Below are 27746 nucleotides of genomic sequence, written 5' to 3'. Positions count from 1 at the left end.
ACGCCGCCATTGCGTTGCTGCTGCATATGCACAAAAGATAAGAGCGAAGAAAGTTGCAACTTGCAACTTGCAACCACGCAACATCTCACCCACTCATCGCAGCAGCAATTGCAGCAACATCCTATAGAGGAGCATTCTTCCAGCACTTATCCCATAACGATTACAATTCGAAAAACACCCTATGCTATGTGTGTCAGAGGCGAAAAGCAAACCACTTCTGACCACTTTTCCACCCATTCCATGCTAATGAAGGAAGCGCCTGCAGCCTTGTCAACCATTCTCCATTCTTCTTGGCCATTTTGTGTTCTTCTTTTTCCCTCCAAATGGCTCCCGGCTCCGGCTCCGACTCCGACTCCATCTCCGGCTGAAGCTCTCTCCATTAGAGGTGGCTCTTGAAAGGGCTAAGGAGCCCAGCCTCTTTCTCACAAATTACACCACATTTGCCGCTGGCTAGGCCCATACAGACACACAGCAACTTGCCACTCGCAACTAGCAACTAGCTGTTACCAACCAGCAACAGCTACAAGCAACAGCAGTAGAACAAACATTTCCCGCATCTATCAGGTGCATTGATCTATGGCTATTTTTTTAATTAACGCTCAGTTTCTTTTATTGCGCGGCTACGTGAAAAATGGGAAGCTCCATAGCTCCACTATAGTCACAGACTGCGTTGCTGTTGCTGTTGTCGTCTTTCCCCCTGAACTTGAGCTTCACTTTAGTTCAGTTGGCAACGTTTTCTTATTAGTCTATTTGTTATTGTTTTATTGCAGTTCCCAGGCTATAGGGAAATTGTTTAAAGCCAAATAGTTGGCTCTAGACTTAAAGGAGTGGTTATACAAGATTAGCTAGACTATCTAATACTCTTTCAATTGCTCTATCTAAGGTTGCCCAGTAATGGTTCATAATCTTATTAACTCTCTCCATAATCTCTTATAGGTTCTATGATATGATATGCTATAGGTTCTCGATCTGAATCATCTTCAAACTTGATCTGCCTGCCAAATTGTAGCTCAGGAATCTAAGCCCAAAAGAAAGTATTATTCAAAGTCGATCGAAAAAGAATTTCTCCCAGAGTCTCTTCAAAGCAAACAAAGCCCCATTGATTAGGGTATAAATATGAGAACTCTGTGAAATGGAAATGGATGAGAGCCACCTTTAGAAGTTCATTAAAAGTTCTGGGCACGATCTGGGGCTATAGATCACCCAGAGGGAGAAAGGTCTATGGTGGAGAGAGTGTTTCGTTCGATATTGGAGTGAGGAGGAGCTGTGGTGAGGAGGTCGGGAATTCCCGAAGTGTAATTAAGAAGGCCGCGACAAATTATGTTTAATGCGAAAGCATTTAGCTAAATTGTGCTGGAGAGAATTTTTCAGCTGGAGCTGCTTTCGGGGATTGGATTGGAGAAGACGACGAAGAGGTGTTAGCTGGTTGTGCGAGTCTGTCCAGTCCACTCCAGTCCAGGCCAGTCCAAATCGATGACAGACTAAACGAGCCAAGTTGACATTGAAGCGAAAGCAGCCGGAGACCCCGAAGTGGGTCCCTCGTTCTGGTTCTCTCGGCCTCGGTGTGTCTGGAATGACTAATTGAATAGTGCATGGGCTCTGATATCTGGCAGATACGTATCCAGCAGATACTCTAGCTCCAACTAACTGCTAGCCGAAAGGAAGGCCCAGCAACATGTTGCAATTAACACAAGCTCCTCTTCTCATTTGTCAACATTTCGCACCTCGCGCCATCCCAGCAACATTTAGAGAAAGCGCTCTCTCTCCGCCTCTCTCTCTCTGGCTTTTAGAGAAGAATCTCTTTGAGAGAATCTCTCCGGTTGGCTGCCAACATGTTGGCTTCAAACCGGTCTGGCCGTGAACTTGGGGGGCTTGGGAGCTTCCAGCTTGGAGCTTCTTTCACCGGAGTTGCGGAGAAAAGTCTGCGCAACGGCGCGCCTGCGCGTTTTTCCGCTTGAAAATTTTTAAAAGACGCTGCCAGCCAGCGGCCTGGAACATTTGTAATCCGACGTTAGAAGTCATCGGATCGTGCCGACGTCCAAACTGAAACTAAAACTCTACAGCCTCTCAGCCCAGAACCCATAACCCAAAAGATACAAAGATACTTCAGCTGCCCGTCCTGGACCTCGCGTGTGCGCCCCCCGAGATCCGGCGACGTATGTGTGTGTGTGTCAAAGATTTTAGAGTTACAGTTAGTTGACACTAATACGGGCGAGTGAAATACGAGAAATACAAGAAAAGCGCAAAAAATTGGCAATAAAAACCCAAAAAAAAAACCCAAAACGTGAATCGCGAGTGCAAAAAAAAAACAAATAAATCCAAAAAAAATATAGGAATAGGAATAGGAAAATTTTAGGCAATATTTTCCAGTAATCTTGGTCGAAATGGTGCGGTTAAGTGCAGCCTGGAGCTGCTTTCTGGCCCTGATTGCTCTTGTGGTGCTGGCAGCCGCCTCCACGTCGGACTATCCCGGTGTCATCGAACTGGTGGGCTACAGCAATCGCCGGGCACGCACCTACTTCCAGGAGTCACCCCGTTCCCAGCCGAATCCCAATCCCAGCCTCACCGGCCAGTCGGCCAAGACCCGGGCGGACATCGAGACTGTGAAGCGGAACATTAGGAAGTACGATCGCCTCCTCGAGCTGGACACCAAAAACCTGCCGGAGCAGCAGAAGGACATGCTGGCCAGGATCGTGGAGCGAGTAGCTCGCCTCAAGGAGTCCCTGGACATTGAAGAGCAGCAGTTCAACCGGCAGGAGGCCACCTCCTCCAGGTCCAGCCCCTCCTTTTCCTCGACGACGGCCCAGCAGCAGCCGGAGGCTGAAACCGAGGCAGGAACAGAACGGGATCAGGAGCAGGATCAGAGCACACAGTCGCCCACTGGAGCCACCGAGGCCGAGACCGATCCCACACTAATCCTGGACGAGACCACCCTGCTGGAGCTGCAGAACACGATGAACGAACAGGCGGCGATGAGCACCATCATGAAGGAGTTGCCCACCACCACGGACGTGAGCCAGCAGGAGGAGACCGACGAGTCGGAGGTCACCGAGGAGACAGAGGGGGCGGCGGGCGAGACCACCTCCCTCAACCTGACCACCCAGTCGGAGCAGGCCACCACCAGCGACGAGTCCTTGACCGATTCCACCGACCCGGACGACCAGTTCGTGGCCGCGCGCTCCAACAACAACATTGCGGCGATTACCGCGGCGGACGATGGCGACGGGAGCAGCACCACCACCACCGCCAACGCGGGCAGCCAGCAGCGCACCCTGACCACCATGGGAAAGCTGAAGAACCGGGCCACCAAGCGACCCTTCGCCCACAAGGTCACCGCCGCCCTGAAGCGAGGAGGTCAACGGCCAAGCAGCGTGAGTGCAGCGGCGGCCAATGCGGCGGCGGCCTCGAAACCGAGCAGCTCCACCACCTCGGCGGCCAGCAGCAGCGGCACCACCCAGCAGAAGCAGAAGCTGGCCACCACCAGCAGCTTCCAGCAGAAGCAGCAGCAATCGAAGCCCCTGCAGAAGGTCACTCCCTCGATCGGTGTCGCCTCCTCGTCATCCGGAGCGTCCTCCTCCTCATCGGCGATTCCTTCGGCCACCACGAACTCGGCCTCCCCGGCTCTGCCCATCGAGCAGCTGTACACCAGGACCCCCCAGGCCAATATTCCTCTGGCGGCAGCAGCAGCAGCGGCGGCGGCAGGAGCTGCAGGAGCAGCAGGATCGGCAGCCAGTCCCGCCACCTACGGCAGCCAGCAGGACAGCATGGTCTACGACGGACATGTGAACGCCTCGGCGCTCATCGACAGCCTCAACACGAATGCCAGGGAAGAGTACTACCAGCAGAAGTTGGCGGCGGGCAACAAGGATAACAAGGTAAGGATTAGGGAGTCTAGCCTTAGGGATAAATGGGAAATCAATTGCTGGAAATCTTTAAGAGAAGCTTAACTTGGCACCCATCTCCTGGCCAAAAATATGGCCCATTCTCCGGCTTAATTAGCATTAACCTCCAAAGGCAGCCAGAGTTCGAAGGGGAAATGTAGAAAGGGGAAAGGCTACAGCGCCTGTCAAGATACTCTTTTTTTTTTTTTGGAAGACAATGGGCCAAGAACCCATGGACAGAGACATCTCTGGACAAAAAATACAGAAAAGAAGAAGGAAAATAAATGGAAACCGTTTCGGGCCAGGCCAACAAAAACAAGAAGAACCGAAGTAAGCCCCGTTGAATGTCAAATGCAGAATTATTGGAACAACTTGACTCTCAAACTATAACAACAAAGCAACAAGCGATGACAACGGCAATGACAACAACAACAGCAGCAGCAGGGGTGCAGGGGCAGTGGCAGTGGCAGTGGCAGCAACACCATACCAAGACCCATAGTTATAGCCACAAAAAGTTGCAAGATGCAGAGAGAGAAATTTAATATCTAAGACTCTTAGACCTTCTACTCCTAAACCAAAGTATCCTGAATGGAAACCCCTTTATCCCCTTCAAGTACTAACCAATTTCTCCCAGTGTCTAATAGAGGAGCTGTGTTGCCTCGGATACTTGGCCAAAACTGGCCACTTGTTATAAATGGAGCGCCTGTAGGCATTCGGGCTTTCCATTGCAAATCGATTGTCACAAGCCGGAGGCCCAGGGAGGGAGTAAGGTAGTAAGGTAAAGATCTGCCTCAAAAGCATCCAAATCCAAAAATCCAAATCCAACGGAAGAAAAAAAACTGAAAAACTTTCAATACAATTGTTGAGTGGGTCAGTTTGGTTTTGGGCCTTGATGACACGGACAAGGGAACTGGTCAAGCCTTATTAGATACAGTCAGAAACGGACAGAGGACTGCTGTCGGACAACCGATGGAGATGGAGGGCATCTGAGTGAAGAATCTGGCAATGATTTGGGCTGACTGGGCATCGACATCGGCATCGGAATGCCTGGCAATTTGTTGCCACTACTGACCTATAAATTTTGATGTGCACCTAACAATGATGATTGGTAGTGGGGACCGGACCGCGATGACTCTGCGTTTGAGAGAGACTCCAACTCGCTGTGCAAACAACGACATAATTTATGGCCATAGTGCGATCGGCTATCGATTCAGAAGACGACATACATACATAGCCAGGTCTTCCAGATCCCAGAACAGCATCAGCTAACCAACTAGCCAGCCAGCTAGTCAATTGGTTAAAGCCAAGTATCCACCATCGACAGGTTGAGCAACTCACTTACCCGTGGAGGGAAACTCACAAAAACAAACAGGTTGGACGGAGGCGGAGGTTCGGGCTACTCTAAGATGATTCTAAGTAGCCTGGACTAGTAGCCTACCCAGAGACAGACTGAGACTTACCTGAAACGAGAAGAAAAGAATTAAAGTAAATGAAAATGTTTTAGTTGGCCATGGCCATGGCCATGGGTGAGCCTGTCGGTCGTGTGCCTAATTAAAATTGCAGTCACATATCCGCACCTAAATGGGTTGCCACGACCCCCGACCACCACTCTAATGAAGACTTTAATTGTTTCTCCAATCGATCGCGAGATTAATCGAACTGCTTTTGTGCGGTTAGTGTCGTTTGATGCCGTTTTAAGTAAACGGACTCTGTGAATGGATGCGATTATGTTCTCGGAGGCTCTGGGGGAATGTTTGTAGGAATTCTCAAATAAGAATGAGTCGGGATTAGGCCTGGGTTCCCTGGGATCTCTGGGATGTTGGCGAAAGTAAAGACTAGCCTTTCTCTGTAAAAAGTTCCCATGGATGTTACTTTTGATTAAGTCAACATCCTCTCACTCTACACAGGATTATCTCGCCCCAACGTGAGATTATATGGAGAGTGAGGTGCTTAAATTAATTAATAAAAATTTCCATCTTTCCACACACACTTAAGAGCACCTGCTGTAGGGCTTTTCCGAAATATTCCATCCATACACAGTAAACACAACGAATTGAAAACCGTTGAGTGAAAAGTGATCATTAATTACGATTCATTGCCGGGCCATCCCGCATCTTAATGGGCCACCAAAAGGTCATAAAATGGAATCAAACTTATACACAGATGGTGGATAGTGATCATCCAGCACTCGAACTTTATGAGCAACCCATGATCAGATGGTCAGCTCTGGCTCTGGCTCTGGCTCTGGCTCTGGATGATGGTTGATCAGCGGAGCGTCAAGCTCGGGGTTGGGTCTTGATTGCCGGCTGTCGGTTACCGCTACAAAAATCATAAATTAACGATTAAGCTCAGATTTGTTTACGGTTACCACTGGCCAGATAGCTGGATGGGGGATACCTGGAGGAACTTGGCTGGGTTTTAGAACTGTGACCGCGTGTAATTAACACATTGTTAAATAGATTTGTGTCTCTTTTTTTTTTTGGCAAAAAGAGACTCCAAAAGATGAAAGCATAATTGTTACATTGCCAACAAAAGAATTGGGCTCTGGTGCTTCGCTAATTTGCATACAAATAATAATACAAGCTCTGGTTGGAACAAAAAACTTTCGCTTTACACGCTTTCTTCTCGAAACACAATCATCTAAGAACTGCAAACGGGGCTAAAGACTGAGATTTATTTCGTATTTGGTATTTTCTTTGATTTGTATAGACAAATACCGCCGATTGTGCTTAATTATAGAGGGTAAAGACCCGTTAGATAGTTAGTTAGTTAGCCAGGTTGGTGGCTAGGTCATGTCCGAGTCCGATGTCTGATTTGCGATCTTTTTCGCATGAGTTGCACATTCCCTTCAGTCCTCCAGTCTTCAAGTTGATGATGCAACTGCCATACGACTTTTTCACGCTACCAACTCATCTAATTAGCCGAGTGAAGAGGGAAGCTTGGCATGAGCCACAGCTTTGGCCAAGCCAACACTCAAACACTCATAATAATTAATTATAGCCTTGCCATATGCAGCTCGCAGAGAGAAAGAAAAAAATTTAACTGCAATTTTACGATGGATAGAGCCAAGGGTGTGCTGGGACTGGGCTTTATAGAACCCAGGCACGATAACAATATGATATTGGACATCAAGGTAGACAGTGTCTATAAAACGGGAAAGTAGGTAAATTATAAAATAATTAACATTATATTGAGGAATTTTCTGCATGAGCCAGGCATGAAGAATCTATCAAGGAAAGTAGTCCACCAAATAGAACAGGCTTAGATCCGCTTAGCAGGTTAGCCGAGCCTCATGACCTCTAACCACCAACTATCGAGTGCAGCCAACCCAATTCGATCACTTTCGAGCCAACTTTCGATGGCTTTTTTTCCACCAGTCCAGCCCCAGTCCCAGCCCCAGTCCAGGCCGGGCTCAGGTTCGACTCGTGCCTTTCCTGCCGCTGCTCACAAATGACACCGACAATTTCACAAGTCATAGAGCATATAATCATAGCCTTGACTCGGCCAGACATGAAAAGTAATGCTGAAAAAAGTGAATTGCAGTTAATGTGGATTTCTAGAAATCATAACGAGAAAATAAAAACAAAAACATAGTCATGGAGTTATGGAGTCCAAGGCGGTGTCGAGTCAAAGACAAAAGGAAAGCCCTCTCCTTCTGCGATTCGTGAAAGAGTGTGAAATTCGATGTCCGACAACTTAACAGACATTGGCAGCTGCCACCGAATATATATATATATTATAGACCGAAGAGATCGGAAGAAGGCGTGACTTGGTCAGCAGATGATTGACATGCCGGAGTGGCGTGGCAGAGTGCACTTATCAGGGTACGACTGGGCGGCAGGTGCGTGTGTGTGGGCTGATGGCCAGCCACGAGTGGAAAATGGGGGGAAATCAGGCATGGAAATTGGACACTAAAGTGGGTTGTTTCTCAAATCTAATTGAAATTTGATGAATGGCAGCTGGAGTGCCTGAAAAAAAGGGAAATCTGCAGAGCTTCCTTCCTCAAACATACTTTCAAAAAGCATAAAAGCCACCTGGCTGGAACCATAAAGCCAACCTCCATCAATGAGTCAACACCTCATGCATCAGGAACTGTTCTTCATGCCCGTAACTCCACTCCACTCCACTCCACTCCACACAAAACACAAACATTATACCCCCCCTTGGGACATGATCCATTACATCACTGGCCCGGTCCAGGGGCAGAGCAAACATGTTTTGGCCAAGAGTTTACCGCTTTGTTTTATCAATTGCTTGTTAACACAAACACACCGCCGCCGAGCTGATTGAAGGCGACCGTTAGCCGAGCCAGCGACATTAGACGCCCAAAGTTATGCTAATTCCAGATTGTTCAGAAGGAAAGGCCCGGCTCGGACAAAAGATGATAGCCCAGTGAGAGACAATGACGACTCTGATGACGATGATGATTCTGGGGAAAAACAAAACGGGTAGCAACTTGCAACTTGCAGAGGCAGCTGCCGGCGGAAGCCATCTATCGAATGCAAATGAAAGCAGTGAGGCAGAAAGCCTCCCAGCCGGAGAAAGGGGTTGGGAGACGAGTGCACTCATATATGATTAGGAAAAATCGAACAATGCTTTGCAGGCAGAGCGGCAATCCAATCGAATCCAATCCAATCGAATCCGAACAATCCGGCCAAAAACCGAGAAGAAAGTAGAGAAGCCGCCGCCAATCTTGTCTGGCTTTCTAACTTGCTTGTTTTTTTTTTTGTATTTTTCGGGAAAGGGTTTTCTGTTTCTGGTTTTCTGCGACTGAGTCTGTGATGATTTATTAAAACTTTTACTAGCAATTAGAGTGTGTGGGGGGGTTGGTGGCGGGAAATGGGCGTGTGGCATAAAAACTTTACAGAAATCTCACCCACTAATAACTGTAATTTATTTGGCCAACGACCAGCGAAAATTATTTCTCTTTGATTGGAGACCAGGTCGTTATCCGGCTATCCAGTAGAAAAAAAAAACGGAAAACAAAGTAAAGATACTCCAAAGCAGAATCCCAGAAATGCGAAATGAAAAGTGAAATCCGGCAAAAGGGTTTATTAGACAACAAAACACAACAAAAGGCCAAAACAATGTGGCTCAGAGAGAAAAGGGGCAAGCGAAAAAATAAAAAGCAAGAGTATAAATAGAAATAGTCTTTTCAATTAGCCCAAGATAGAAGCCATCTATATGGCATCTGGGGTAGAGGCTGCCCACTGTGCCCATTCCATAATTTATCGGCCTATGAGCAATTTATGGCAATGACTCGGCCGACCAGAATTGGCCAACCATTTCTGCCAAGGCATTTATCTCGCCGCATGCTATTCAATTAAGGAATGGAGTGGCAGCATCTTGAGATCGTTGCAAGATCATCTAGCCAATGAGTTGGAAGTTGCTAGCTGGTAGCTGGAGGCTCTAATGAAGAAGGTATTCTGACGATGACTTTCAGATAAGCAGATTGATTAGCCAGCAAGTTGGTCAAGATATTTGCAAGAAGGTCTAAAAAGTCATCTCAAATATTAGTCTGTTGTAGAATCTTAAATCTCGGCCTCGGAATATCAAAGTCTCCCTTTCAAATTAGACCTCTAAAGACCATTTGTTGATCTCTGATCATGCAGATCGTGCAGCTACAAGACAGTGATATACTAATGAGGGCTGCCCTTTCCAAAGACAGGCTCCATCCAAGTGGCATGGAGCATGGGCAGGGGGCACTTTCCATTGAACGATTTCAGTGAGAGTGTAAATAATCATTAGGGCGACTGCCAAAAACAAACTACATCAAGTTGGACTAAAACAAACCTGACACCTAGCCGAGTCAAATGTGTGTAAGGGGGTGGCAAGGGGATGTTGCAACCCAACTCCCCCTCACCCCATCCACCATCCACCTGGAACGACTCACGACCAAATTAAGATCTCACAGCATTTGGCAAACTAATTGCAAATGTCTCTACTACAACCTGGAACTTGGAGTTGGAGCCTCGACTCACCCCTCGAGATGCCCTCGACTTCGGTACGGAACAACTGCAGCTATTTGCATTACAAAGACCCAAACGACCTATGAGATACTTGCAACATCTCTCATTCTCTTCAGTCTCCCACCATCCTGGCCATCAACATCAAATTTTTGTGTCTTTGTCGAGACTTTTGGCCAAAAAGAGATCCAAGATCCAAGATCCAGAGCCTCCGTCTTTGGCTTTCTTCGCGCTCTCCGTCGAAGGCAAACTTTCTGCTGCTTTGGCTTTCTAGGTCGTGTAATTGTACAAAAGAGCAACAGCAACTGCAACAGCACTCTAGCAACAGCTAACAGCAACAGCAAACGGGGCACAACTCCGTCAAGAAAAACCAATTGCATTTAAATCACATTTTTCCTTTGTTTTCCTCTCTTTTCTATTTTGCCATTTTGATGGCTAATTCAATTGGTGGCGCTGCCGATGCCAAGATGCTGATGTTGATGCTGATGTTGCCTCCACTCCATCCGACTGCCTTCTGCCACATCAAATTGATAAATAATTTATAAGAATGGCAATCGCACGGGCAATGGCAATCGCAGGGTAGGCAGGAATTTGTGCATTTATGGTCTATAAATTTAATACCCAAATGCACTTTCCCAAAAAACAAACTGACAGGCAACTCAATTTGTGGCTTTCGGTTCGCTCTTGTTAGCCAAGACAGTTATTTGATCCGGTTATTTCGGTTTGATTTGTGGCTATTTAATGCGAAATTAGCTTCGAATGCATGTTAAGATCGAGATAACTTGACCAACTGTAGAGTCTTTGCGGCAGTTGCTCCTTCGAGGTTCTATGTAAGCCTTAGTTGGTCCTTCGAGACACTATAGCTATATGATTCAGTTATTTCTGTGTGATATGTAAGGTATTTATTACACAATTAGCTTCTAATTAATGCTGGTATCGAGCTCGAAGGACCAACTGCAGTCAAGAGTCATATAAATTACCTTCTGAGGCCATAACATCTTAAAAGCCTGCAACTTCCCATTACACGGTTTTTAAATGTGAAATTAGCTTCAAATCACTGTTAAGATTAGGCTCAAAGGACCATCGCAGAGTCTCTGTTACAGCTGGTCCTTCAGCCTCTATGAAAACCTTTAAGAACGCATATACATTAACTTCTGGGGCCAGAGAGTCTAAAGGCCAGAAAATTTCCATTACATGAGCCATAAGCTTCCGGCCCAGTCCAGGCAAAGCCCAGCCATTTGTTAGCAATTTTATAACATAGCGGCGACCATAAAGCAAGAAAAGTCAATGCCGGGCCACTGAAACCTTCAGCTCCAGGAACAAGAAATTATGCACCCCGCCCAGCGAGTAAAAGGAAACTTTTTGCGCATTTCAAGTTTGAGGACATGGAATTACAATTTATAAGCAAAACAAAAAGCATAAATAAATGCAGCAGCAGTCGTGGCAGCAGTGGCAGTGGCAGTGCCACTAACTGAAGTTGCAACATCGTCTAAAAGTCAGGGGGCCACGCCCACGAATTAGCAATTTAAATGCCCTCAAATGCCACCCAGTGTAATGCTGCCAGAAGCCAGCATTGGCCAGAAGTTGGCCCACTCTGGTGTCAATGTATCTGGTAGATACTCTGTGCTACTCTGGTAGATGGCCAAGATACCCCTCCGAAAGATACTGCCCACCCCCAGAGCACTTTCTAAGGCGGATGATATATATATGAGTTTTACGAGTACAAGTCCGACGCCCCGGTAAAAGTTGTTGCTCCACTAAAATCACCTGACTGTTCGGATGGTGAGGATGAGGAACAAATTCCCCACAAATCATAAACAAAAAGTCATTATAAACGACTCGCATTGAAGATTTGCCATTCAAAATACAATTTTCAGCATTATTTCGATCGTTGATTGCATTCACCTGTCGTGAGTGAGTGTCTGAAGTGAGTGTGCCAGTACGAATGCGAGTGTGAGTGTGAGTGCGAGTGCGAGTGGGTTCAAATATCGTTGCATGTTCGATTCGAGTAGGAAAGTCTCCAGGCAAGACCCGAGCTAGAGCTACAGCTAAGCCACTCGGTTTCTATCTAGGCATCAATCTTTCCCACTTTAATTGCAGGCGAGCATAGAAATTGCTGAATTAACGTCTCTGGCCCAGAGACCTTTACCTTTTTGGGGGTCAAAAGTGGCTCTGCTCGACCGCAAATCGAGTTTTGATTTTCGAATTTATGGCTCATCGCCAAATTACTAGATTTCTCTCTTTGTCTAGGCCTTGGTTTGTTTTAGAAAGTGCAATTAATTTGTGTATCTTTGGGAGAATTTCGGGAAACAACTCTTAAAAGACATGAACACATTTCAAATATATCTCAGAGACTTCCGTTTCAAGGCTTAGCAATCAAAGATAATTAAAAAATCGTAATAAAATCAATCAAAGCTCAACTATCAAACCACTTTCCGTTCTATTCCGTGGCATCTTTCATTGAAATCTTTACAAATCTTTTCATTTTCGTTTCTATTCGATGGATTAGATAGAAAGATAGATAGATAGATATATAGATACTTAGATAGATAGACGGGAAATGCTTTTGACTCCATCAACTCCACTTACAACAAGTGTGGTCAGGTCGGATTGGATGGTTTTTTGTAGGCCAGCCACCGCCAACACTGGCATACTGACAGCTGATTGCTGTTGCTGCTGCTATTGCTGTTGCAGTTGCAACTACCATTGCTGTTGCCGCTGACAACTTGACACAATTTTTAATAAGAGACAACGACGACGACGACAACGAGCAACAACAAGCCAGCCGAGTGTCAATTTCCATTGCCAGGAAACCCGAAACTAGAAATAAAGAATCTGTATCTGTATCTGAGGCAGAGTCAGAGGTAGAGGTTGAGATAGAGGCCGTGGCTGGCCGTGGCTCCTTCAACTCAAATCAGACAGCCCAGCTTGTCGATGAAAGGCAGCTCTCTGCCAGCGGATATTACAAGTACTTAGAGGTGTAAATATTTTGATAGGATTGTACGGTTAGAGGTACATATCTCATTCTCCTTCAAAACATTCTCCTCCAGAAAGTAGTGGGTTGTGTCCAAGCACTTTGTATTTCTGCCATTTGTGTGGTTGGCAGTATAGAGTCCGGTCATTTGTCAGTTATTTCCACAAGTAAACATGGCCAAAAGTCCACTGGCCACTTTCCCAGAAACAGAAGTTAAGAGAGGTGGACTCCCGGCTCAATTATGTGCGAAGATTCCATCGAAATCATTAAAATAACAAATTGGCCACGAACGAAAACGCAACCCGCAACCAGGCAGGCATTCAGGCAACCAGCAACCAACCAACCCGCAAAATGGTCAAAAGCCGCAAAGCCAAAAACTCCTTTTTGGATGGCCAAGAAAATTGAGTTGGTCAACGGATGCAAGAGGCAGTTGCAGTTGCAGTTGCAGATGCAGATACTTTAAGTGGCCTGGTGGTGGTGGAAATCCACAAGCAGCAAAATGGTGCAAAAAGGGTACAAAACCGACAGCCATCCTTCGATTATGGCCCAAAGGGGGGATTTACGGGGGCCATCGAGGAGTTTCCAAACAGAAAATGCGCTTTCTAACCGAAAAACTCCACAGTTTCCATCTTCCATCCTATCATTGTGAAGTCATCGAAGTTTATCATCATGGTCAGAGCCATCATCATGGTATATACGGAGGAGAAGAAAAAAAAAGCAAAAGTTTCTACTTTATGGGCTAAAAGCGTGTGCGGTGGGCGTGGTGTTTGAAATGGAAATTTATGCCACAAGATACAACCTAGGCCTAGGCCAATATATGTGTCATTTGCGGCCATGGGTTGTTGGCTCCTTTCTGGGTGCTGGGTGCTGGGTTCTGGGTTCTGGGAGATTCCCTGCCCGGACAACACTAATTGAGTTCAAAGATCACGGAGCATAGAAAAGTGGGAAAGCTCAAAATTCAGTGGAACTTTGCACAGTTTTATTAATCATTGGAGGCAGTCAGGAGAGAAGGCAGTCTCTAGGTTCCCAGGCAGGCAATACCATAACACGACCGCATCTTCAATCAACGTCAAAATAGAAAATACCCAGAGTCCGGGAATCTGGGCTCTAAAACCGGACGACTATGAGGATGTGAGATCCAGAGGAGCGCGAAAATTAATGAGCGAATTTCTCGCCCTAGACATTTTTTACATAGGCGGGCGATATCGGGTTTGACTGCCTCGGTTTCGCATATATGGGGCTTGGGGCAGGATGATGGGCAGGCGCAACAAAGTAGTCCACAGACACAGAGTCCATCCGCCGCAGGACACATGATGATGATGAGGATGAGGATGGTGCCACTGATGCCACCGACTCTGACAGGTTTATGCGCATCGAATGCCTTTAAAATGAAGGCCTCAATAATCCAGGAGGGTGTGAGGCACTAATTTTAGAGTTTAGTCTAAACTATCATTTCCTTAATGTCCCAAAGCTTTAAGCCTTTAAATCGTGTTATTACAAATTAAATCAATTGGAAAGGTAAATAGTAGAGGGATGAGAAAAAAAGAGTTCTTGGGTCTATAATACTTGAGTTTTAAATTTGAATAAAAATGGGACAGTGGGTATGGGTTTATTGAATTGAAATGCTAATTTAGAAGAACAAATACCACTTTTTTTTAAAGAAAAGAGTCTAAACTGCTTACTAAGCCTCTGAAATAGACAAAAAGAGAGTTTTATAAAGATTCATTGTGAAGTATTTGTTTAGAGAAACTCTGGGGATTAGAAATTCATTTAGAGAAGCCTCTTTAAAGTAAAAGCCTGTCTAATAAAAGAAAAATATTTATTTATTTGGCCAAGTATTATAAAAAGTATGTCCCATTTAGGAATCTAGTTTCCCCTAATCAAAACACGAAATACGCCAACGCGTAAACCTCAATTCGCTGGTTCCAATTTCCAGCCTCCCCCTGGTTGGCCCAGGTTTTGGCCACAAGATGCCTGGCCTGACTCTGGCTTCGGATCTTGGCCGGAATGGAGCTGGAGTTGGGTAATTTGATAGGCGACAACTAGCCAGCCACGGGTACTGCAACCGACAACGGACCTGCGGTGGAGATGCTCGGCCAGCAAAAAAAAAAAAAAAGTATCTCAACGTGTGCGTATCTTTTACAGCGCAACAAGCAAGTGCAACTAATAAATTAATGTGCCTGCCAGGAGGCAACAACAGGGAAGTGGAAGTAGAAGTAGAAGTATGGGTAGTGATGGTGGCAGGGGCTAGAGAATGGAGAAAGAGTCTCTTCTCTGTGGGCCTTGTAAGCACTCATACCTGGCTGTCACCTGGCAAAATGAAAGCTACAAGCCACAGCTTCAGATTCAGCTTCAGCTTCAGCTTCAGATCATAGCGTGCTAAATTTTCCAAGCAGGCAGCTAGGCAGCAAGGCAGCGAGGCAGTTGGCATGTCAATGAGAGATACAAGATACATTCGTATCTCACCGTTCGCTCTCCCTCGACTGCTTTCTGGCGGCTAGGAATGCGCTGCGTTTGCATACGAGGTGAGCTGCAGAGCTTCAGAGCTGCATTCAAATGGGGCCTGAAGATCCAAGAGGATGGTGGCAATAGGATGGGGAACGGGGAGATCTGAAATGAGGAAAAGAGGGCTGACCTGCATAACGGTGCCGCGATGGAACGAACTGCAGAATGAGCAATCCAACAGATACTCTCCCGTCTCCGATCTCCCATCTTCCATCTCCGATCCGCTCGATTTGCCTCTCTTTATCATTATCCATAATAATAGAGAAGGCCAAGACCGCGACGGAGTCCGTGAGATGACCGCCGCGACTCGATGCAGCTTTCATAATGCTGTCCATTTTGATTATCATTCACTTAATTATGATTGATAGCTGTAAATGGTGAGTTCCCCGGCCATGTATCTATTAGATACCATTCTCATCTGCCGATTGGCCTTAACAGTAAGAGCCCATCTTCATTTCTATCGAAAGACACTGCCACGGTCATGGCTACGAAATGCAAATCCAAATTGCCGGCAACAACTGTGAAAATTTTGTCGCAAATTACTACTCCAGAGGGGCATCTACTGCACAGATACATCAAAGTATCTACGAGTTATGCACTTGGCATCTGGCTCTGACAAAAAGTATATGAGCAGAGGGCATGGGCTTTATGGTATTTGCTTTATATTGCCGACTGGAGTTTTTTTTTCTTCTCCTCACGAGACATTAGTGACGGTCTTTGGAGCTGAAAGGCATGCCGGCAGGAGTAACCAATCCCCTCGTTTGAAGGATGAGAGTACAGAATTTGAAGAATAGACTAGCACTTCCCCTAAAAGACCTGCTCAGTAACTCGGGCAACCTGCCAGCTAATACAGACATTAGCCACATTAGGACCCTCTGCCTCTGCCTGCCTCCCTTTGAGGCGGAAGCCAATAATTAACACAGAAAAACCAGCACTGATAGAGGCAGAAATTGTAAAGTGGAAAATGGGAAATGGAAAATGGAAAATGCAAAGCGCGTAGTGTCGGCATCTTCATCTCTCACCTCGATTTTTTTTATTCCAAAGCCACCAGAAAGAGTCATGCGAAAAAAAAAGATGGTCTAAGGAGATACTTGGAAAAAACAAAAGCCGAAACGTAACCGCAGGGCCATCTGAAAGGGGCGGTGGAGGGGCGTGGCAGATGTGCAATGTGCGCTACTTTGATAAAGATGGAATGGAATGGTATGAAAAAAAAAAAAATAGCAAAGACTCGGAAAAGCCAAGCCAAGCCAGGCCAACAAACATACTGTAAGAAAGAAAGTCCAATAAAAGAAAGTGTTTGGCCCCAAGGCCCCAAAAACCAAACACAAGCAGAAGACACTGCACTTTTCTTATAATATATATATATATAGTATATCTTTTATATATATATCTTTCTGTGAGATGTAAAATCAAGACAAAGCAAACAACTGCAGTAATTAGTCCCCCGATGCGAGTGGGAGAGCTGACAAAGAAATTATTTGCAGTCTACGGATATTTTTCTTTTTAATTTCCAGAGATCTCTCCTCCTCGGCCTCCCCCTCGAAAGTTAATGGCTTATTTAAATGAACCCGGGCACTACAATTATTTTACTATATTTTTATAACCATAATCTCCCTCCCTCCACCGAAAAAAGCGACAAATTATAGCATTCAAAGTCAAATTAAAGTGAGAAGTGCTGGCTTTTTTCTCTCATTTCAAATTTATTTTTGCCATTTTTTACTCTTTTTACAAAATACAAATTTCGCTTTCTTAACATTATTTTTTTTTTCGATTTTCTTCCAGGTAAGCTATACTACATACAGTCTTTTTCCATCACAATGACCGCATATGGTACGTGATATGGCCAAGAAACAAAGGGGGGCTGGCTGAAAGTTTAGAAAGAAACCACCGCAGAAGCCCCCCCAGCTGGACGGAGTTTATTATGCGTATTAGCGGTAAAAAGAAGCAATAACAACAAACAAACCAAACATACAACCAGAAAAAAAAAATTGTTATAGAACAACAAACATAAACATTTTGACCGTTTCGCCGGTTTTGGTCTTTTGTTCGAGGTAAATGACCATCTCTCCGGAGTTTAGGCCACATCGTACTCCGTTCTTCTGGGCCTTTTAAGTGAATTTGTTCGACATGTTTGCCTTGAACAAATAATATGGGAGCGGAATGGCAAGTAGGTGGGGGTCTTTGGGCTAGTTTTTTAAGTGTTAGGTGCGGAAACAGCACAGAAACTGAAAAAGTGATGGCTAATCGAGATTTAAATAAGGAAAGTGATCCAAGAAAGTGATTTTTTTCGAGAGAAAAGAATTTAAATGCAAATGCTCATGAGAGGGAGAGTTTCAGGTGGGATTTAATGAGATTAGAAGTTTGAATCTGAGGAGATAGAATAGAATAATCTGAATAATAAGATTAGGATCTTGAATAGGCATTAATATGTTTGATTTTATAGAACCTGTAGAGTTACAAGAAATGCTATCTAAGATATCTAAGTATAGACTGTCATATAGTAGGATATTTCTTTGTAAAACATCTTAGTGCATTTTGATGTAATATACATTATATATAATGGTATATTTAGTACTTCAGATAGACTATTATATATAGTAGTAGTTATATATAGTATATTATAGTACTTCAGATAGACTTCTTAGATAGATTCCTAATCAAAAAACAAATTACTAGGAAGACAATAATTTAAACCCAAAACCTCTGATAGGAAAGGGGTTCACTTAAAGGGGTTTCCTCGCTTTTAGAAAATCAGAACCATGGCATTGAATAGTTGATTTTATAGAACATGATTTAATAAATAAAAACCTCTTATTTCTTAGTAGATTTATATCTATTTACTCTGCAAACTTCATAAAAAGATTTCCAGATATTCATTGTTGCGATGAGGGGTGCTAAGCCTAGTTTAGAATATTTATAAGAAAAGTTTTAAGACTGTTTCCAAACCTTTTGATAGATTCTCTAACCAAAAACATAGGAAACTCTTATTCCAACATTTAACCCAAAACATTCCACAAGAAAAAGGTATCTTTCTCCGCTTATAAAAATGTATCCAAAAAAGAGGAAAAAAATAAAGAAACAAGTTAAAAGCATCCGGCTGGCCTGGTATTATCGTATCACCGACTAATGTCCGACTTCCCTTTGGTAACATGACCAAATCGTTACCGTAATGGCAGCCACATTAATTCTGTCCCACAAAATGTCCCAAAAAAAGAGACAAGCCGGAGCAGCAAATGTAACTCATAAACGTGCATTAAAGAGCATATCATAGCTGGCATTTAAACTCATTAAGGGTTCAACAAACCTTAACCAACGAGATACATAGCCACCAAGCCACCAAGCTACCAAGCCACCAAGCCAAAGAACTGTTAAGGAGACCCCACCTGGCTCTGAGATCTCCCCAGTGGCCACGAAACTAGAACAATAAACTCGGCCAAGCAAGTACTGCCAAGTACCGGCGAGTAAAAAATATTATTATTACGGCACTGGGCATTAAAGCCAAATGCGTAATGCTGTTTCGGCCCTGTTCCCTGCTCAGGTGAGATGACCAGCCACAAAATGCCCAATGACCGGCATTAGAAACAAATTAGAACGAATTTAATGGAGTTTAGGCCCTGACTTCGATCTGGAGCCATGATGACAATTATGAACACATCGTGGCCAGCATCTCGAATTGGTTATGGAATGCTGCTCTTGGATTATTTAATATTTTCTGCCATTGCCAGCCGAATCATGTAATTGCCTTGTATGCATCTTTCTCTCTTTCCATTTTTTTTTTTTTTGCAAAATGTATCTGTATCTTCATCTTCATCGCCATCTCGTCGGCTGTACGGCACCGCCTTTGTTTGCCGTTTGACAAGTTATGCGGGGAATAAAAAATAACAAAAAATTGTAACACCGCCTTAGATGGATATCAGTTACGCATGCGCAGCTCAGAAGGCCGCCGCTTTTGGCCAGAATGTCTGCGCCGGACTTGGCAACGAGGCTCAAAGGAGCACTAAAAAGGAGGCTAGAGAGTAGAGGTCTGAAGGGAAGCTATTAGACAGGTTTATATAGGACATGTATCATTTTAGTTTATAATAACTAGGACTAGTCCTAGTCTCTACACTCTTCTAGGCTACAATAAACTCTAACCTGTTGAGGCATTTCAGGGGACTATGCATCACATCCGTTAGAGACTCTTTCGGATGTTGAACAATCAAAACTTTACGATTTATTGAACATTTTAATTACAACCTGCGGACATAAAGATCTTGAGAGTGCCGAGAGCTCCTAGCCACTCAAAAAAAAGCTCCAAAAAAAGCATAGAAATTGAGGAGGAAGCTGGCCCAGCTGGAGTTCCAGTTGGAGCTCTGGATGCTGTGCCGATGATGATGATAATTATCAATTGCCCGGTCGGTCGGTCGGCTATTCGGTCGGTGTAAAGCGGAAAAAGCGTTGGCCAAACAAATAAATAATGGTAAACAAACAAACAGTTGGGGATTTGCATGAGAAACCACAGTTAAGAGTTGAGAGCCAGGGAGACAGACAAAGAAACAGAAGTATCTTACAAGAGACTGTGTAGCTGGAGTGTGTTGGATTTTCGGTAGCTTGTCGTGTCAAATGAAAGAAAAAGGCAGCCGAACAGAAAGATACATACATCCGTGAGTAGACAAACTACTTGAGGCTTCACGGTTTATAGATAACAACAAGAAGAACCTCACAAACGAAAGTGCTTCAACGAAAATACATTTCATTTTCACTTTTTACATAAAATTAAATAACAACATCCCACAGAGGAAAAGTAAAACCTGAATAATGGCAACTAATTTTCTGTTCTTTCCCACTCTCAGTGTGTTGGGTAGGAGGTGTGAGATTGTGGCTCAAAGACTTTCACGTAATTAAATTAAATTTCCGAATGAAAATGAAATGAAAATTATTTATTAATTGCACACATGTAGGGGGGTGACAGTGAGTGAGGGGGTGGTATGCAAATCCCCATTGAAAAAAAAAATGAGACAAGACTTGAGCTTGAGAAGTAGCCAAGTGAAATTTCATGTCTCTGGTGCTTGAGTCTCGAGTCTCTTCAAGCTGATTTGAATAACAAGTGGCGCTGTTTTTGCATCTCCAAGATATATAGATACAAGCTGCTGTCAGTTACATGCGTTTAGCTACTGCCGCCGTCTCTCATTAAAAGTCAATTTCGAGCTGCTGGCATAAATCAAGCCTACGAGATACAGATCCCAGCCACTCGCATGGCCGGAGGACCTGAAATCCGAGAAGCGCTGAAGGCTGCAGGACTTGTTAGCCAGAGAAGAAAAATGTTGCAATTTTTTACAAGGATTGGCTAGCCATTAATTGCTAGGCTTTTGTTTTGAAACTCAAATAAATGAAATCTCTAAAGCACTTTCCCCAAAGGCCATTGAGTAATTTATCTTAAATCTTTCGTTGCAAATTACCTCACAATCTCTTAAAGTTTCCCCAGTATTTGCCATCATAATTCAAGCCGAAATTTCCCCCCCATCAATGGCTCATCAGGCGACAGCTAATCAAATGGCAATCATGGCCATCGAAACAAGTCAATAAGCCAGGCATTCATGAGTACACGCATCACGCATACGTCATGTTGCCACTGCCACTGCAATTTACTATTTGTTGTTTGCCAGTTAGATGTTGTTGTGGAACAAACAGAAAATTTTCAGCGTCACTAACCAAAAGGCAAATGTTGGGAAAGGAAATTAGCAGGCAAGGCAGACGAAAAGAGTTGCATAAAAGGAAAACTCTTTGCTTCTAAAGGAAAATCAGCGGAAATGTCACTTTCTTTTCAATCAAAACGCAATTCATGGCACTCCAAAAATAGAGGGGAACAAACCCAAACAACCAAACACGAACAAGCTCAATGGGATGGATGGGATAGATGGAATGGAATGGACTGGGCCGTGAAAGGTCGGGATTCCAACTCCAAAACTGCTGCAGTGCCAAATTGCAGGAAGCTGGCAGCGGAGAACACGATTTTCAAGTGGCACTTGGGTGGGCAAGACTCGGAGGGGGACGACAGGAGAGAGTAATGCTAACTGCCACTGGCTGAACTTTAACCTGTGTGAACAGAGAGTCTCCGTACAACAGACATAACAAAAAACGCTTTAATTTGCAATTCGTGGAAAATTCTTTTAGCCGAGGGCCTAGTTAGGAGGATAGCCCTCCCCCGGGCTCTATTCCTCGCTTGTCCGACCCAACATGGTAAATATTTAAAAATGTACTTAACCAAAGTGAAAGAGACAGGCAGCATTGGCGGCGACAGTTCGGACATTCCGGGACACATGGACACTTGGACAGAGGCGACAGGCCAGCTGACGCCAAATCGGGAGATGGGATTGCCTCGTCTGGGGGGCATCAGGGGAGTGAAAAATTCAATAATAATGGTCAGGGTCAGTGTAAATCACTCTCCGGCAAAGGCCAGAGTCAGAGCCATGGCCAAAGCTGGACCTGCATGACAGTAGGTGGCTGGAATGGCCAGTGACTGACATGGGAAGTACCGTTTCTTTGGGCCAGATCATGGCCCGGCAATTTGTGCTAAACCCGAGATGCTTTCGGCTCAATTATGGGCTAAGTAGGAAAGGGCTTTTGGTGGTTTGGCTTTTGGTCTTCAGGAGATAGAGAGTTCTAAACTAGTTCAGGTTTCTAGCACTCACCTGGCCTATGTCTATAAATATTTCATATTAAAAGGCCGTATAGTAGCCCCCTTTCAATGGGCCCTAATTAAACAATCAAGTTCCCTTTCTCCTGGAAGAGCCCACTCTGTTTCCACGCATCGATTCACACGCACAATCACTCTGTTACAGAATTACAAAATAATTAAACAAATACCTTTCCCCCGGAAAGGAAAAGTTCTCTTGAAAACTAGCTAGCAATTGTGCCATAAATGCCCCGGAAAGAGGGAAAACCTATCAGGCGAGTTTTAAAATATTCAACTAAGAAACTTTTTACTTTTTAATAGTCCAACAAAAAAAAAAAGATGAAAGGGAAACTGACAGGGGAGAGGGCAAAGGTCGCAGTATCCTCAGCACCCGGGACTGGTGTAAAAAGTTTCCCGAAATGGAAAATAGCTAGGGGAAGCGGGAAAGCACTGGGAAATGGTTGAAGGAAGGAAGTGACTGATGGGTTCGAGGTTCGGCAGAGAAACATAAAAACAACAGAGATGGCTGGAAATTACAAGTAAAAGTGCGTTTGGCAGTTTACCCGGTTACCCAGGGTTACCCGCAACAACACATCATACATATATGCATGTATATTGAATGGGGAATGAGGAATGAGGACTGAGGAATGGGGGGTCTGGTCTGGTGTGTTCTGGTCTGGTCTTGGAGTCCCCTCCTCGAGTTGCATCAATTTCTTAATAACTTTGTTCCCCTCGCTTCAGCGGAAAAGGCGAGCCAAGCAATTTTGTGTGGCATTATGTGAGGGTCTCGTTTGCCATTAACCTGCTTCGGCCAAGGCAACTTGCCACAACGCGAATCGTCTCCGCGCCGCCTCCTGCTTTGAATGCATATAGAAGCGAAGAGCACTCATCTTGGCCCCTGCTTCTGCTTTATTACACTTTAACAGTTTTCGCTTCTTGTTCAGTTATTATAAAGTGAGATGGAACGGAAGGACTAGGGATATAGACGGACTTTATACCCTATCCCCGGGACTGCAGAACTCTTTCACAGTTTTGTGCGAAAAAATGGCAATGCCTTGGGAAGTCTGGTGAGAAAGGAAAACTTTTTTGTAGAAACTAGAGTGGAAGGAGATGAGTCCCGGGGGATTCGCGTCAATTTCGCACTTCATCTCCGCCAGACGTGGCAGACGAGGTGGCAGAAGACAAACAACACTCTGCAACGCCTCGACACGACAGGCTCAGACCCAGAAGATCTTCTGGGGAGCAAACATTTGCCAAAAGAGCCAACAAGGTTGCGGATGTGTCTTAGCCATTGCTTTGGCTTTAGCTTTGGCTTTGGCCAACTTTAATTGCTAGCCAAATAGAAGATGGGCTTAGGGCTTAAACCCTTTTGGGCACATCAATCACGTAGCTCGCTCCCTCAATTCCTCACTTTTGGATTCATGTTATAATTCTTGACTTGTTTTTGCAGAAAACGGCGACAGCGAAACCAACGAAATATCATTATTATCCCCACAATCAGCACATCTATCTGCTGCCCGAGTGCGCCATCCAGCAGGTCTGCAATGCGGTCTACGTCCGTCTCAACTACACCCAGCCATTGTGCGCCTGTCCGTCAAGGTGAGTCGGATTGGGGAATATATGGGAGTAGCAGGTTGTCACTCCACTCCACAGCAGTCCAGTCCACTTCCCACCAACCCACCATCCAACCAACCAACTATGGAGGACCTTCTTCTAATTAATCCCACAAATCTAATCCGATTGCAGATACCGTGATCCCTGCTCGGCCAGCCTGAACGAAGATGATCAGCATACCACAAAATTGGTTGGCGATAATAAGAAGAAGGTAAGCTGATTTGCAGATCTACCTTTGATTTCATTCCGTTCCCAGCAACTGAGTTACTTAGATAATTGCCATTGCCATGATTTGGTTCTGGATTCTGGGCCACGACTAGAAGAGCCACTTGGGAACTGAAAGTGGAACTGCACCAGATCACTCTCTCAGTGGATCATTAGTCCTCCGTTGATGTGTAGTTACAGGCTGTTCCGGCACGATTTTGGTTTAATCCAAGCTAACCACAAAAATATGATCTGATGGCTTTTAAAATGAATTTGAAGATGGGTTGAGGTTGAGTTATTGAAGAGATCCTATCACTCTCGGAAGACACGAATTTCATTTTCTGGAATTGCTTCTCAGAGGCACTCTCCTTCCTTCCTAGAAAGCCTCACTTTCTCACCAAAGTGATTCTTAAAACCAAATAGAGAATAAATATCCTTGAGATTGTCCATCATTAGCCCGCTTAGAGGAAATCAGTGCTTTTTAGGAGAAACACTCCCCAAACCCATTGCTTAGGAGGTCTGGCTTTCAATTAATGAGACGGGAATCGAGACGCCAAGTGTATCATTTGATCAATTGATGATCTCGTCCCGCCGATGCCCAGAAATTGCGCCTCATTTGTTGGATCACTGAGTCATAAAATTGATTTTCAAGCCTCCAGCACCTTGGCTGGGAGACTCTCGGATCGATTCCCATCACCCCCCACTCCCACTCCCATCAGCCAATTCACGATCCGTGGGTCAGTTGGAAGATCACCTGCGGTTTACAATATTATTTGTGCTCCTCCCACTGCTGCATGCCACATGCTGCATGGGATTTATGGCTTGACCATGATCTGCTCCTTGGCACTATTCTCCGTCCGTTTAATTGAGTTATAAATGCGAAATGCGAACAGAGACCGACCACTGGTCGGGTCTTGGAAAAAATGTTTAAATAAATTAAATAATAAAAAGCATTTATAATAGCTTAATGGACCATACCCGAGTGGACCACAGAGTGCTCCGTTCCGAGAGATGGGGAGTGTGGGCAGTGCGAGACATTGTCATAATTGCACTTCACTTTACCGTTAAATGCAACACTTGTTGCTGCTGCTGCCACATGTTGCAGCTCCTCCTTGTGCCACAGATGCTGTTGCTATCATTTTTTTTTTTTATTGTTTTGCCGGAACTGTACAGCAAATTATGAAAATGCGTTTAGCTGGAAAACAAGAGCGGGGCAGTAGGAAAAACTGGAACAGCCGGGCGGACCACATTAACCTGAATGCCATCGGTGGCTCGGATCGAGCGCCAATTGCCATTGCCAGGCAATGGAGCAACTATATAAAAAAAAGGTGAAAAAAAGCGGAGAAAGAATCAAGCTATTCACATGCAAACGAGCGCCGCAAGAGTCAATCAAATTACTTTCAGACCGAACAGCCACAGTAGCTCGGGCTCACTCTGGAGCTGATGGTGAAGCCCGAGCTGTAAATCAGTTAAAGGACAATCATGTCGGCCAATTGAAAGCGTGGCAAAACGGCCCAGCCGCCCCTGGCAATTTAGCTTTTTCGGCCAGCAGCCCAGATCTCCCCAATCTCTCCTCTGGGCGCCAAGTGCTCCTGTTTCCATTGCCCGCCTCGTGTTAAGTGACAGCTATGTGTCCATACCGTTTAGCATGCCACCTTTCAATTTGGCTTCCATGCCAGCCATCCAGCCAGCCAGCCAGCCAGTCAGCCAGGCCATGATCATGATCTTCCAATCGGAATCGGGATTGGGTTCGGGACTGGTATGGTATGGTCTGCTCTCAGTAGAGGGGTAACTTTCTTTGGCGCCCTGTGGGCCAAAGTGAATGTCTAATCGCTGCCAAGGAGGAGTCTGGCCAATAAACCATGTCTAGACAGTCTACACTTGAAGGAAAAGTATTCAAGTCTTCTAATAAACTATTTTGTTGAAGGTTTTAAGAGTAGTCTTATCTGTCTAAGAGATAGTTTTAAGAGATATATGCGAGGGATCTCATCTAAGATATTTGTCTCTAAAATGATATCTGAAATTTAAACAGTATCCCAAAGAGACTCATCCTAAAATAGTGAGGAAGGGAAGGGATATATCCCAAAGGCAATGTCTATATCTTCACTAACTTCTATCCTATCCTTGAGCGGAATACCTTTATTTTCTCTATTATTCTGTATTAGAATCTAAATCCTTGATCCTTTAAAAATGGTGGCATCATAGGACTACCCTGTTAGCCCACCAAAATGTCTATTATTTCATATGATTTTTAAGATAATTTATTAAGAAACCCTCCCTTAACCCCCATTTCTCTACACATTCAGGCCATCACCCTGGCCAAGACCTGCGAGGCCACTACCGAGATGCGCGAATGTCGCTCCCCCAAGGACTGGTCCCTGCTCGCTCTGCAGAACACTCGAACTGGAAAGTCCCACTACCTGGTCATTTGCCGCTGCCCCGATCACTTCAAGATGGGTAAGTTCCACGTAAAAAGTGACCATAAATTCTAGTTGAAAATTAAACCTTATTAAATTTGTAAAGAGGGACCCATGGCCCATGACCAGCCCACGTACGCCAGTGTGCCCGGAATCCGAGTCTTTGGAATGATGTGCGTGAAGCCGGGCTACTCAGTGCGGAAGCCCAGCAACCAGCCGCCCAAGCGATACCAGCTCCAGAAACCCTTCTACCGTCCCGCCTTAGGAAGCAGTGGTGGTGGACTGGGCGGCCAGAAGGACAGCTACGGCAGACCCATCTACGGAGGCGGCAGCACCGCCGGCAGCTCGGCCATCAGCGCCAACTACCAGCCGCAGGACCAGAGCTTCCAGAGCGGCGGCAGCAGCTCGTACCAGTATCTGAACAGGCCGGAGAGCAGCAGCTCCCACAGCTCGGCCAACTTCCGGCCCGACCAGTTCTCGATCAACAACTTCCCGGGCAGCAACTACGGACGCAACAACGAGAGGCGTGGGGACTTGCCGCCCATCGAGGCTATTGCCAGTGGCTCGGGAACCGGAACTGAGGAACAGCCGGGCAGCAGTACTCCGGCGGCCGATGAGGAGGCTCGGACGACCTTGCAGGCGGAACAGGAAGCGGACACGGCGGCGGCGGGCAACCCACCGGCGGCAGCGGAGCTCACCACCATGGCGGAGGAGGCGGCGCCCGAGGGCCGGGCCAAGCGGTCCCTCCCAGAAACGGACGACTACGAGCCGGAGTTCCCATGGGACCGTGTCCTCGAGTTCCAGCAGAGCATCATTTGGGACTAAGTTTGCGACTAATCCTAGTAGAAACAATTTCAATGGCAATTGGCTATTTTTTGGCCAAAAAGTGCAGAAAAAAAGAAAACAAAACTGTGACTGAAGAGGTTTGGATGAAAAATACGGAAAATGGCCTCTTAAGAGGAGGTCTTCGAGAGGAGTTCACGTCACGTAACGTAACGTAACGTCTAGCGTAGCGTAACGTAATTAGGAGCTAAGCTTTTCTTTTAATTTGAAAAAATCAACTTTTTAGGCATTTTCCTTGGCATCTCTTCCAGCGACCAGCGATCACACGACCATCACCACCAAACACCACACGACACCACACCACTCCACCTTACTCCACTTAATTTATATATTTAAACATACATGTATTTATTTACAAAACAATTTACGAATTAATTAAACAATTAATTAAACACGTGCCCGGGCACCATCGCACTAATTGTTTAATTAATTTGTTTTGCATTTAAGCGTAAACAAGGCCTCAACTTTTAAAACTAATATTTAAACAATTATCGAATAGTTTAGGTGCAAAACTGGAATCTGTTTTAAAAGGATCACGACATTTAACGATAATTTAAACAAAAGAATAGAAAAAAAGGATATGAACACACTCCAAAATTATTAAAAACCCTAAATTTAGAAGCTTATTTATGTTTAGACCTAAGCTGCATTTACTAGTAGTTAAATAAAATACTATTTTAAAAATAA

The 27746-nt window shown here is 45.0% G+C and overlaps 2 protein-coding genes across 2 annotated transcripts in view; one reads left to right on the top strand and one right to left on the bottom strand.

The window, feature by feature from the left end:
• LOC6506549 (elongation factor-like GTPase 1) overlaps positions 1-27746 on the bottom strand; it is a 74835-nt gene that overhangs the window by 44068 nt on the left and 3021 nt on the right. The gene's annotated exons all lie outside the window — the stretch shown is intronic.
• LOC6493398 (serine-rich adhesin for platelets) lies at positions 1900-27746 on the top strand. Its single transcript, XM_001957634.4, has 5 exons — positions 1900-3875; positions 23432-23580; positions 23728-23806; positions 26106-26256; positions 26323-27746. Exons 1-5 carry the CDS (start codon positions 2385-2387, stop codon positions 27039-27041), a joined length of 2589 nt encoding a protein of 862 aa, XP_001957670.2. The 5' UTR covers positions 1900-2384; the 3' UTR covers positions 27042-27746.

Source organism: Drosophila ananassae, chromosome 2R (genome assembly GCF_017639315.1).
Source record: "Drosophila ananassae strain 14024-0371.13 chromosome 2R, ASM1763931v2, whole genome shotgun sequence".
NCBI lineage: Eukaryota > Metazoa > Arthropoda > Insecta > Diptera > Drosophilidae > Drosophila > Drosophila ananassae.
Note: the sequence above shows the minus strand (reverse complement) of the source record. Positions and strands in the feature narration are given on the sequence as shown.

Bases quoted from the DNA above. Each gene is read 5' to 3' on its own strand.
- LOC6493398 (XM_001957634.4), top strand. From the start codon at position 2,385: ATGGTGCGGTTAAGTGCAGCCTGGAGCTGCTTTCTGGCCCTGATTGCT. The intron at 3,876-23,431 runs GTAAGGATTAGG...TTGTTTTTGCAG, and splicing joins CGGGCAACAAGGATAACAAG to AAAACGGCGACAGCGAAACC. The intron at 23,807-26,105 runs GTAAGCTGATTT...CTACACATTCAG, and splicing joins TTGGCGATAATAAGAAGAAG to GCCATCACCCTGGCCAAGAC.